We start from the raw sequence: 13,190 nt of genomic DNA on the forward strand, positions 1-13,190 counted from the left end.
CCTCTGACCAACCTATAAGGGTGCAAGGGTGGTAACAATGATAAGTACAAACCATTAGCTATCTGATAAGCATGTTGTAATTTATTTGTAACTATTAATGTTACTGAAGTACTAAGCTGAAGGATGTTCGTACTTAAACAACATTTAAATGAAAAGCGTGAATGTAGGTGCCCGTGTAACTCACTGAGTAACCAACTTAGTAACTCACTGAGTAACCAACTTAGTAACTCACTGAGTAACGAACTTAGTAACTCACTGAGTAACCAACTTAGTAACTTACTGAGTAACCAACTTAGTAATTTACTAAGTAACTTAGTAACTCACTGAATAACCAACTTAGTAATTTACTGAGTAACCTACTTAGTAACTCGCTGAGTAACGAACTAAGTAACTTACAGAGTAAACAACTTAGTAACTCAATGAGTAACCAACTTAGTAATTTACTGAGTAACCTACTTAGTAACTTGCTGAGTAACCAACTCAGTAACTTATTGAGTAACCAACTTAGTAACTCCGTTTTTGTCACCAACTTACATCTAACCTCTATGTGTATCACGTATGAAGTGTTCACTTCAAGCTTCAATGTTCGACCATCAGTAAACCGTGTTCCATCACTCTTTACAAACACCTGTAAATATTATTATTCAGTTTATAACTATCTCGATTTATAACAATTCGGGTGGCGAAAATGATTGACAAAGACAGAGGACATTCTAAATAGGGGAAGCTATTCTCCCCCTAAATAAATTATGTAACGGTACGGAAAGCTTTGTTAGATTTCAAACCCTGGAGCCCTTTGAATCTTCATCAGGAACTTTATTGATTTGAAAGAACAGCTCTTCCTCCTCCGACATTACAGAGAGCAATTCTCTGTGAAAGCTGTGAGGTGATACATTCAGAATAAATCATATTTTTCGAATATCTACCGCGAGTATGATAACAGCTGTAGAGATATGTTAAAAATGGGATGGACAAGAGAACTTGCTGTGATGTAAGTCCTTCCTAACGAAAAAATGTCTATTTTAATTATTCAGAACCTGTGTAAAGATAAATTAAAAGTTATAAATTTAACCGATAGAATCCTCATACCAAACATACGAGTGCAATATACGATTTTGTAGTTATCATGACTTACTGCTACGCTTACATTTCATTGTATACTGTTGTTCAAATTAAACTTTTTTAGTCCAAATTTTGGATATTGTTGAAACACACGAGAAATTGGCCAAAATATTGCCTTATAACATGAGTAATCTAACTGCACTCTTACAGTCATTGTTATGCCAAAGTTTACAAAGTAATTTACACTGATGGCTCACAATTTATTTGATTTATGTTTCCTTCTCCTTCAATTAAATAGCTTGTAGAAGCTTTAAACACGTTCTTTAACGTAAAATGGTCTGTTCCTCTGTAAATGCAATGTATAACTAATAGATTTGAGTAATGATGTCAGCATTGATGCCTTTTGGACAACTACAACAGATCAGTTTTCTCGTTTTTTATGAGAATAATGAGGGTTGTCAGGCAAATTGGAACTCCGATATGCAAAAAAACAAATAAAACCAACCCTTTATCTCTAAAAATGAATAAATATATTTTGAATTGTTTCAGTGAATGATCAGCAGTCGTGCGGCATTCCCGTCTGCCTATCCCACAACACACCTCTACAGGATAGACAATCTCTGAAGTTGAGGAATAATGTAAAAGATGCAAGATGTTTTTGTGAAACTCCGGTTATAATTATCAATCAAATTTACAAAATGATATCCCCATCCTACATAACAATTTATTTTAAGCCGATAATTCAACTCAAACCTTAAACCTGACAATTGCAATCAATTAGTAAACATTTATTAATGGTTTTTAAACCAATGGGGTTGATTCTTAACTCCTTACATTTTTGCTGACAATAATAATCTAAATCCCTTTCTTTAATTGAAAATTAAAAAACATTCGCAGTCTAAACGTGAAGTATACATTTGGATTCTGTGGTGGACATGTGACAGCAATAAACCGATCAGATTCAAATATAAGTGTCACAGTGTCACAGTGTCACAGTGTCACAGTGTGACAGTGCCACAGTGTGACAGTGTGACAGTGTCACAGTGTCACAGTGTCACAGTGTCACAGTGTCACAGTGTCACAGTGTGACAGTGTGACAGTGTGACAGTGTGACAGTGTGACAGTGTGACAGTGTGACAGTGTGACAGTGTGACAGTGTGACAGTGTCACACTAGTGTCACAGTGTGACAGTGTCACAGTGTCACAGTGTCACAGTGTCACACTAGTGCCAAAGTGTCACAGTGAATGATCTAGCAGTCGTATGGCATTTCCGTCTGCATATCCCACAGCACACCTCTACAGGACAGACAATCTCTGAAGTTGTGCAATAATGAAAAAGAGCCGAGATGTTTTTTTGAAACTTCGGTTATAATTTTCAATCAAATTTACAAAATGATATCCCCATCCTACATAACAATTTATTTTTAGCCGATAATTCAACTCAAACCTTAAGCCTGACATGATTGCAATCAATTAATAAAATTTTATTAATGGTTTTAAAAACCAAAAAGAAATAATCAAAGCAGAACTCACGGTCCCATGTATCCACCGATGTCACAGAAAAGATCGTGTCTGTAACACCCGTTGTGCAGACAGCAGTCGTTACATACCCATTCCCAGCACGAGGTGCACACCTGAGGGAAATATTTTTAAATTTGTGCTATTTTAAAGTCATATTCACAATTAAGTAGAGGCGATGCGGTTTTAGCAGACGTATATTGAATTTTGGTCAAGTCTTGATATATTTTGAATTTAAAAGTTTGAAATACTTTGTACCACAATTAAAACTCTTGAAAAAGCGGTTATTGGATGATCGGATGACCCTGAGTACTAGTTTGTGGTGATGTGGTTCTAATGATATGGTTTATGTCGTTCAGTCCCAGTATTTGTTTATTTATTTTTTTCGTTAAGTATTTTTATTCCCTAAACTCCAACCTTAATCTTAGCTCAAACCCTATGAATACCCACAACTCCATTAGTAATTAGTGCATTTAATTGAAGAACGAGACACAATCCTTCGTATTATGCAGTTAGAATTAGGACTGAATACAACACAACAGGAGTTTAAGGTGAGCAAGTTTTTAGGTGAGCAAGTTTTGAGGTGAGCAAGTTTTTAGGTGAGCACATTTTGAGGTGAGCAAGTTTTAAGGTGAGCAAGTTTTGAGGTGAACACGTTTTGAAGTGAGCAAGTTTTAAGGTGAGCAAGTTTTGAGGTGAGCAAGTTTTGAGGTGAGCACGTTTTAAGGTGAGCAAGTTTTGAGGTGAGCAAGTTTTGAGGTGAGCACGTTTTGAGGTGAGCAAGTTTTAAGGTGAGCAAGTTTTGAGGTGAGCAAGTTTTGAGGTGAGCAAGTTTTGAGGTGAGCAAGTTTTAAGGTGAGCAAGTTTTGAGGTGAGCAAGTTTTGAGGTGAACACGTTTTGAGGTGAGCACGTTTTGAGGTGAGCACGTTTTGAGGTGAGCACGTTTTGAGGTGGGTGACGGTCACTATACATGGTTTAATAGAATTACATAACATTTCATACAGTCAGATTAGCCTCATGCAATTCGGGTTTAAAATGTATCCTACAAATACTAGATCTTGGGCGGTAATCTACACATGCTGCAATTTTGTACGCCGCCTTATTTTTTTAGTTGATCAATCATCATGACATCATAGACCAGTTCAAGGTGTAGATCTATAGTAATATGCACTATGATTATGTTGGATTTTATTTTGAATTGTATATTAAGTATTTCCTAAATCGTTAACTTTTGGTCTTTGAGGGCCGCAAAAGTTTATAAATTATTGGCCGGAGGTCCAGAAATAAAGCACTGGAGAGAAGATGGTTCAGATGTCAGTAAAAGAAACTTGATCGTCGTCCTCCTCCGTGGGATGAGGAGCTGTTATGATGTTTTGTCTCAGCTTATCCCCACATTGTTCCATACAAGCCTTATTATATATAATGGCCTTATTATATATATTGGGCATTTTTGCTCTTTCTGCTGTTTCAGCCCTCTGATCTGGTAATTTTTTGCTCCCTATCATAAAAAGTTTCCAATTTTAATCTTTATTTTAATTTTAATCTTATTTTCCAATTTTAATCTTACTTTTTTGTGTACAATATATACTTTTTGACTTTTGGGTAAACTTAATTTTTATATTGGGTCAGAAATTACCATTGTAATTTGACTTTTGATAAGTTAATATTCCTGCCGAGCAAATGCTGAGAGGAATTGAATGTTGCAGATTTTTGCCGCCAAACCGTTATTAATATAGAGCATTCTGGAGCTGCTGAGATCGATATCTCTGTTAAAGTGTTAACAACCCAGAAATCAGCTAGACCTCGTCACTTATCAGGACCTTTAAAGTTTATCACACTGATATCTGCAGATATCCTAGTGTCAACAACACTTGCTGTTTGATTATTGTGTTGTTACCGGTTCATTTAGTTTGAGATATTAAAACAATTGAGTTGCTGGAAAGATGATAAAGATAATGAAGTTAAATTGTATTTGACAAGACGTAATGATTCAATAAATAAATATCTAATTTATTAAGCATAAAAATAAATATGATTGAAATTGCTGAACTTTAAAGGTTTAAAATTGTATATCGTAGGTCTGGCATTTGAGATTACCCTAGGATAAAATCTAACACTATCTAAACAACTGTTCACTAATAACATATGGGTTTAAAAACTATTTGATGGTGATCGAATTAATCGGCGAGAATCTAATCATCCGCCATCTGATTCGTCAAAGATGAGTGAAATTGATCTAGCAATCCATAGGAGTGTCCGTTATGGTATCCCAAAGCACTCCTCGAGCAGTTAAACAGTCCCTGAAAAAGAAATAATCAAATTTTGTAATTAATATTTAATAATTCAAATTGTTGATGAGAAGAATTAATTAATTTGTTTGTCGTACATGTTTTAGAGCTTTGGTGACATCAAATATGACAAATTTATCAGGTTAAAGTTTTGCTGGCCTCAAAGAAGTATCAAAGAAGGGGTAAAATTAAATTTCGAATAAAATCACGCCATTAAGTTTGAGTAAGTAATTGATAATAACATACGACGAGAAGTAATTGGAGCAGAAGTCGTCGTGTCGTTTGCAGCCTGTGTGCATGCAGCAGTCTCCACATACCCACAACCAACATGCAGAACATACCTTGATATTATATCAATTATATTAATTATCTCAATTAAATTAATTATTTCAAATATATTATGCTTCCTTGATGTAAGAGCACGGTATGTTTATTATTACTACTAGCAGGAACCCGTCTAACCCTAAAGTGGTGTCAAGACTCGAGAGACTAAAATAATTATTACCTATTTAATTCGCGTTTTTGACACCACTTGGGAGTCCAAATTTTGGGCACTAAAATTATTATTCCTTGGCCAATTTTTTATTTTTTCATGCTGATTTGAAGGCCATTAAAGCATTTAACCCAGTCAAAAAAGTTTCAGTTGTATATCTTTTACGGTTTTTGCGGAAAGTTGCGTTAAAGTTGATGCCGTGGTGTCAGTAAAATGGCACAGATATATATATATATATATATCGTCTCGCTTTATATATAGTAAGATTTAGTAAATGATGATAATTAACCTACTTTGTTCTAGCCTCAAGGAATGACGGTGGTATGATTAGAATAAATGTTGCTTTTTAAACATTTCTTTAAGTTGCTTGATCCTTAAATTTATTAAGTTTATTAGAAAAATGTATGATAAGATTTCTCTCTGATTAAGATAATGTGTATCAAATTTTTATTCGACTACAATTTAATTTTATTAGTATTAACTTAGTTTACTGTCTTAATAGAGGCTGTTTCTTTTACTATCTTGTCGTAGACGGTTTTGCAGGGTACAAATGTTTATTTTATATCGAATCAGTGATCGTCCAGAATTGTATTTAATTTTACTTAGTTTAGTTTTATTTCATATTTTGAAAAAGTGAATAACTACACTCATGACCTTCTAGTTTGTGTTTAAATAAATGACTTCATTTTGAAGACATTTGACTAATCTGACTGAATTTGTGCGATCTTTTAAAATGAAATGAATAATGAGATCTTTTTAAACGTAACGATAATGAGTAATCACGTGATAATGATAAAGAGATTAGTATTACGTGACATTTTTGTTACTTATGAATATGATCGAACCTTTGCCGTAGTTTGATATTTTAGAATTTAAAATTGTTTACTTATGCATCGTGCCCATAGTTATAATAAAAAAATGAAGATATGTTAAATAAATTTTGATATATTGAACATATTATGTTAGATGTTAATATGTTGAATGTTGATATGTTGATTATGCAATGTGAAGAACCGATTACCTGTCCGCAGACACCTCTACACTCGTTACTTATGAGATTGTCCATGCTTGGGTCCGACCATCCGTTATATCTGAAATTAATTAAAAGTTAATTAGTTAATTAGATTAACTAAATGATTAATCGATTAAGACGGGTAAATTATATTTTCAGGTGGTAACGAATAATACTAAAACAGATATGTGCACCCTGTACAGTAAACCAATTCCAAAAGTTTTAGTAAAAGTAAAACAACTCTTTTGCTAATAGCTAATAATAGCAGGTCTTTGCAAACTCCCTAATTATTGGAATTCTTCAGATTTTTAACCATTGTGAGGAAAGATATAATTTGACTTACGTGCACTTCTTAGTTGGATTACTGCCGTGATACTTATATGTGTTGGGGTCAACTGCAATTTGTTCTTTTCCCCAACCAAAAAGTCTTTTCTTGAGCACCGTATCACCTTTTTTGTTCTTGGGGATGTTAACTACGTTAACTACGTTAACAATGTAATTTATCTGCGCTAACTTTACATGTTTGTATAATGCACACCTTGCCGGAGTTTGTTTGGTGGGATATCACACGTGGGCGCTGGAGGGCTCAGTGCCAAATAATGTGACCGTCCGTGCAATGTCCGCAAACGCAAAGTCCACTCAAATAAAGTTCAATTAGGTATACTCCAGTAGCAGGGAGGGGTTGAGTGTGCACTTCGATGTATAGAGTTTTTTGCTACTGAATCGGGTTAAATAGGTCATTGGTAACTCAAATCACCGAGGGGCGCATTTTGTATCGCTAGTCCCAGTCCTACAGGGCGAAATTTCTAAATTGCCCTCAGGCGAAAATTTGGGATTTTTGTATCTCGGCTTCTAAAAGACTTAGAGATTTGAACATTGGCTTAAAATAACCGCAATAGCCTTATTTATATACAAGTTATGAAGCAATCTAAGGTCTCAAGTGCCTAGTTTTAAAGATATTCACGAAAAACCGTTTTTTGGCTCATCGCAGCCTGAAATACCGGATTATTTTTTATCTCGAGCTAGAAAGGTCGTAGAAACTTCTCCTATATTGAAAAATATGCGCAATGAGCACATTTATATAAGACTTATGAATCATTATATGCTCTAAAATGCTTATTTGTAGAGATATTAGCAAAAATCAGTCATTTTGGTTACACCAATACAAATTTGGTAATTAATTTTGTCTTTTTGTTGCAAATATTCACGTTGCAATTTTCAAGATGCGGTTTGTTGCTATCGATAGGGCTTTATATGCTATTGCATGGTTTTGATACAATCCTTCAGCACCTGACATAGGCAATAGGGGTCACAAACCCTGAAATGTCAGGAACTGGGCAGTGGCCGAGATAAATATTTGATAATTACTTGGACTCTTGACTCACATACATCTTTTCAACGGTTAGTTAGACATCTTAAACCAGTATTGAACGTTGAGTAAAACTTCTGATCCATTTGTAGCTCAGGTGATGTGCCCCAAAACCTCACGCCTGAGTGACAGTGGGCCTTATCGATCATGAGCAGCAAATCACAATGACTTTGGGCCTCAGAGACAAGGGCATTCGTACTCTTGGCTTAAATTGGTTCTTCGTTAGTATCATCGATCAGGTTTCTAACTTCTATATCATCTGCCTGTCCAGTGTCCATCCGTCTCTTTGGGATTCATTATTACTTCAAGTTCAGCCATTTCGCTTCTGTTCAACTGTAGGCGTAATGAGGGACTTCAGTCCAGCAATAAAGTCAATATCTCTAGATTTAGCAATATCTGGTTTCGCTACTTTTAAGGTAATTGTGTTCAGCAAGCAAGTTTGTAAGTTTTCAGTCGTACTGCCCCAAAGTATTGGCCCCCAGGGCACCAGTAATGCTGGAGCACTGGTAATGCACATGGTAATTATGCTGATTTTTTGCTTAACATAGCTCATTTTTAAGTTCCTTTTTCAGCAGTCTTCCCTATCATACTGGCAAAAAACAGATTCACCTCCTTTATCTTTAGGGGGGGGTGTCATGTCCGTCTATGTCCGCCTATGTCCTGTCCTTTTTGGATTCTATGAGACAACGGACGTGTTTTTTGGGACATTGGCGGACACGGACGGACATTGGCGGACTCGGACGGACATTGGCGGACTCGGACGGACATTGGCGGACCCGGACGGACATTGGCGGACTTGGACGGACATTGGTGGACATTAGCGGACATTGGTGGACATTAGCGGACAAACATTTTGAGGACTGAAGAGTACTGAGGAGGATGGCTGAGGAGGATGGCTGAGGAGGATGGCTGAGGAGGATGACTGAGAGGGAGAAGAAGGATCAGGAAGACCCAGGAGCCAGGAGGAGGAGGAGGAGGAGGACCCAGAAGGAGGACATAGGAGGAGGAGGAGGATAACTGAGGAGGAGGAGGACTCAGGAGGAGGACTGAGGAGGACTGAGAAAGAGGAGGACTGAGGAGGATGGCTGAGGAGGATGACTGAGAGGGAGGAGGAGGAGGAAGAGGACTGAGGAGGAGGAGGAGAAGGACTGAGGAGGAGAAGGAGGACCCAGGAGGAGGAGGACCCAGGAGGAGGAAGACCCAGGAGGAGGACCCAGGAAAAGGCCCCAGGAGGAGGAGGAGGACTGGGGAGGAGGAGAACTGTTGAGGACTGATGAGGAGGACTGAGGACGAGGAGGAGGAGTAGGAGGAGGACTGAGGAGGGGAGGAGGAAGAGGACTGGGGAGGATCAGGAAGACCCAGGAGGACCCAGGAGGAGAACCCAGGAGGAGGAGGAGGACTGAGGAGGATGGATGAGGAGGATGGCTGGGGAGGATGGCTGAGGAGGATGACTGAGGAGGATGACTGAGAGGGAGGAGGAGGACTCTGGAGGAGGACTCAGGAGGAAGAGGAGGAGGAGGACGGGAGGAGGACTCAGGAGGAGGACCCAAGAGGAGGAGGACTGAGGACCGAGGAGGAAGAGGAGGAGGAGGACCCAGGAGGAGGAGGACTGAGGAGGATGGCTGAGGAGGATGACTGAGAGGGAAGAGGAGGAGGAGGAGGAGGACTCAGGAGGAGGAGGAGGAGGAGGACTGAGGAGGACTGAGAAGGAGGAGGACTGAGGAGGATGGCTGAGGAGGATGGCTGGGGAGGATGGCTGAGGAGGATGACTGAGGAGGATGACTGAGAGGGAGGAGGAGGAGGACTCAGGAGGAGGACTCAGGAGGAAGAGGAGGAGGAGGACTCAGGAGGAGGACTTAGGAGAAATGAGAAGGAGGAGGAGGAGGAGGAGGAGGACTGAATAGGAGGAGGAGAAGGAGGGGGACTGGGAGAGGACTTGGGAGGAGGAGGACTGATGAGAAGGATGAAGAGGAGGACCCAGGAGGAGGAGGACTGAGGACTGAGGAGGAAGAGGAGGAGGATGAAGAGGAGGAGGAGGACCCAGGAGGAGGAGGACTGAGGAGGATGGCTGAGGAGGATGACTGAGAGGGAAGAGGAGGAGGAGGAGGAGGAGGAGGACTCAGGAGGAGGAGGAGGAGGACTGAGGAGGACTGAGAAGAAGGACTGAGGAGGAGGAGGAGGAGGACTGAATAGGAGGAGGAGGATGGGGACTGGGAGAGGACTGAGGAGGAGGATGGAGGACTGAGGAGAAGGAGGACTGAGGACTGAGGAGGAAGAGGAGGAGGAGGACCCAGGAGGAGGACCCAGGAGGAGGACTTAGGAGAAATGAGAAGGAGGACTGAGGAGAACTGAGGAGGAGGAGGAGAAGGAGGAGGACTGAATAGGAGGAGGAGAAGGAGGGGGACTGGGAGAGGACTGGGGAGGAGGAGGACTGATGAGAAGGATGAAGAGGAGGACCCAGGAGGAGGAGGACTCAGGAGGAGGACTGAGGAGGATGGCTGAGGAGGATGACTGAGAGGGAAGAGGAGGAGGAGGAGGACTCAGGAGGAGGAGGAGGAGGAGGACTGAGGAGGACTGAGAAGAAGGAGGACTGAGGAGGAGGAGGAGGACTGAATAGGAGGAGGATGGGGACTGGGAGAGGACTGAGGAGGAGGATGGAGGACTGAGGAGAAGGATGAGGAGGAGGACTGAGGAGGACTGAGGAGGAAGAGGAGGAGGAGGACCCAGGAGGAGGACCCAGGAGGAGGACTCAGGAGGAGGAGGAGGACTGGGGAGGAGGAGGACTGTTGAGGACTGATGAGGAGGACTGAGGACGAGGAGGAGGAGTAGGAGGAGGACTGAGGAGGGGAGGAGGAAGAGGACTGAGGAAGATCAGGAAGACCCAGGAGGAGGAGGAAGAGTAGGAGGAGGAAGCATCTAAATGTTATTTCCATTTTTGTCCGTTTTTGTCCATTTTTGTCCGCTCTATTTTTTGTCCGTTTTGAAAATATAGGGTACCGAACGGACAAAAAACATGATCCCCCTATAACAGCAAAAATTGAACATTTTATTTAGCAATTTAGGTGTCCATTAATGTCCGCCTATGTCCGCCTATGTCCCCCTATGTCCGTCTATGTCCGCCTATGTCCGCCTATGTCCGTCTATGTCCGCCTATGTCCGCCTATGTCCGCCTATGTCCGCCTATGTCCTGTCCTTTTTGGATTCTATAAGACAAGCGGACATAGACGGACGTGACACCCCCCCCTCTTTAATATAATCTTGAACCTGGGCTATACAGGTTATCGAATGTCCTCCAACCTCGTGCCCCAATTATTGTCAGCCCCAGGACCTCTGGCACCTGCAACTTTGGGTCCCAAAACTTGAAGAACTTCGGGCCCAACGATACCTGTCCTTCAGTGACTCTGTGCCCCACATAATTCTAATTTATGACTCAATGTAAATTTTAAATGCTAAGATGGACATTCGATAACCTGTAGAGCTCAGGTTCAAGATTATATTTAGAGATAAAGGAGGTGAATCTGTTTTTATTGCCAGTATGATAGGGAAGACTGCTGAAAAAGGAACTTAAAAATGAGCTATGTTAGCATAATTACCATGTGCATTACCAGTGCTCCAGCATTACTGGTGCCCTGGGGGCCAATACTTTGGGGCAGTACGACTGAAAACTTACAAACTTGCTTGCTGAACACAATTACCTTAAAAGTAGCGAAACCAGATATTGCTAAATCTAGAGATATTGACTTTATTGCTGGACTGAAGTCCCTCATTACGCCTACAGTTGAACAGAAGCGAAATGGCTGAACTTGAAGTAATAATGAATCTCAAAGAGACGGATGGACACTGGACAGGCAGATGATATAGAAGTTAGAAACCTGATCGATGATACTAACGAAGAGCCAATTTAAGCCAAGAGTACGAATGCCCTTGTCTCTGAGGCCCAAAGTCATTGTGATTTGCTGCTCATGATCGATAAGGCCCACTGTCACTCAGGCGTGAGGTTTTGGGGCACATCACCTGAGCTACAAATGGATCAAAAGTTTTACTCAACGTTCAATACTGGTTTAAGATGTCTAACTAACCGTTGAAAAGATGTATGTCAGTCAAGAGTCCAAGTAATTATCAAATATTTATCTCGGCCACTGCCCAGTTCCTGAAATTTCAGGGTTTGTGACCCCTATTGCCTATGTCAGGTGCTGAAGGATTGTATCAAAACCATGCAATAGCATATAAAGTCCTATCGATAGCAACAAACTGCATCTTGAAAATTGCAACGTGAATATTTGCAACAAAAAGACAAAATTAATTACCAAATTTGTATCGGTGTAACCATAAATGACTGATTTTTGCTAATATCTCTACAAATAAGCATTTTAGAGCATATAATGATTCATAAGTCTTATATAAATGTGCTCATTGCGCATATTTTTCAATATAGGAGAAGTTTCTACGACCTTTCTAGCTCGAGATAAAAAATAATCCGGTATTTCAGGCTGCGATGAGCCAAAAAACGGTTTTTCGTGAATATCTTTAAAACTAGGCACTTGAGACCTTAGATTGCTTCATAACTTGTATATAAATAAGGCTATTGCGGTTATTTTAAGCCAATGTTCAAATCTCTAAGTCTTTTAGAAGCCGAGATACAAAAATCCCAAATTTTCGCCTGAGGGCAATTTAGAAATTTCGCCCTGTAGGACTGGGACTAGCGATACAAAATGCGCCCCTCGGTGATTTGAGTTACCAATGACCTATTTAACCCGATTCAGTAGCAAAAAACTCTATACATCGAAGTGCACACCCAACCCCTCCCTGCTACTGGAGTAGTAGGCACTAGGCATAATATCATGTTATGTGGCGCAGTGTTTGCGCGAAGATAGAGCAAACTGTCAAACAAAGTCTTCCAGTCCATAGTATGAGCAGAACTAGAATTTAAAATAAATTGATAGGTGGTTAAGCATTGGGAGGATACCACTCAACTTACTATTTTGGTGTGGTAGTTCTCAGCTGCGATACCCATTCTGTAAAGAAACATGACAGCTGGAGATTCCCAACCTTTCAACTGAAGCTGGTCATGAATAAGTCGAACAGCCTCGGGGAAAAACCTGCAAAATATTTATTCATTAATGGTGTTATTCATTCAAGAAGAATTCTCAGTCCTCTCGGTAATGTAATTTGATTTATAATCATAAAAATAAGCTAATTTATAGATTTCTGACGAGAGGGTGTCCAATCTCCATTGTTCCAAGTAAAGCTTGGGGAAACTTACTCGAAATCGGGATCGTCCAACAACTCTTTGAATTTTTCTCCTTCCTTTGCCTTACTCTTTTCATCTTTTGCATCGAATTGTTCTCCTGAAAAAGAACGGTCTCTGTTCTGTTCGAAATGGAAAAATCTTTTTATTTATTGTTTTTATTAAGCTGGTCAATAACAAAAAATGGGAACCCAGCGTG

At 40.2% G+C, this 13,190-nt stretch overlaps 1 protein-coding gene across 3 annotated transcripts in view; it reads right to left on the reverse strand.

Annotated features, from left to right (window-relative positions):
* Positions 1 to 2,285: 2,285 nt before the first annotated feature.
* LOC134824617 (uncharacterized) overlaps positions 2,286 to 13,190 on the reverse strand; it is an 80,648-nt gene continuing 69,743 nt past the window's right edge. For 2 of the 3 annotated variants that reach the window (XM_063836544.1, XM_063836545.1), the window contains exons 5-10: positions 13,007 to 13,091; positions 12,722 to 12,842; positions 6,718 to 6,833; positions 6,384 to 6,453; positions 2,596 to 2,696; positions 2,286 to 2,376 (exon numbers count right to left, since the gene is read on the reverse strand). In XM_063836544.1, the coding sequence (XP_063692614.1) occupies positions 2,313 to 2,376; positions 2,596 to 2,696; positions 6,384 to 6,453; positions 6,718 to 6,833; positions 12,722 to 12,842; positions 13,007 to 13,091 (557 nt within the window). In that variant the 3' untranslated portion in view covers positions 2,286 to 2,312. Of the gene's footprint in view, positions 2,377 to 2,595; positions 2,697 to 4,513; positions 4,882 to 5,115; positions 5,211 to 6,383; positions 6,454 to 6,717; positions 6,834 to 12,721; positions 12,843 to 13,006; positions 13,092 to 13,190 lie in introns of those variants that run through there. The other variant, XM_063836546.1, reaches the window with a different exon arrangement.

Source organism: Bolinopsis microptera, chromosome 12 (genome assembly GCF_026151205.1).
Source record: "Bolinopsis microptera isolate Bmic1 chromosome 12, MBARI_Bmic_1.0, whole genome shotgun sequence".
NCBI lineage: Eukaryota > Metazoa > Ctenophora > Tentaculata > Lobata > Bolinopsidae > Bolinopsis > Bolinopsis microptera.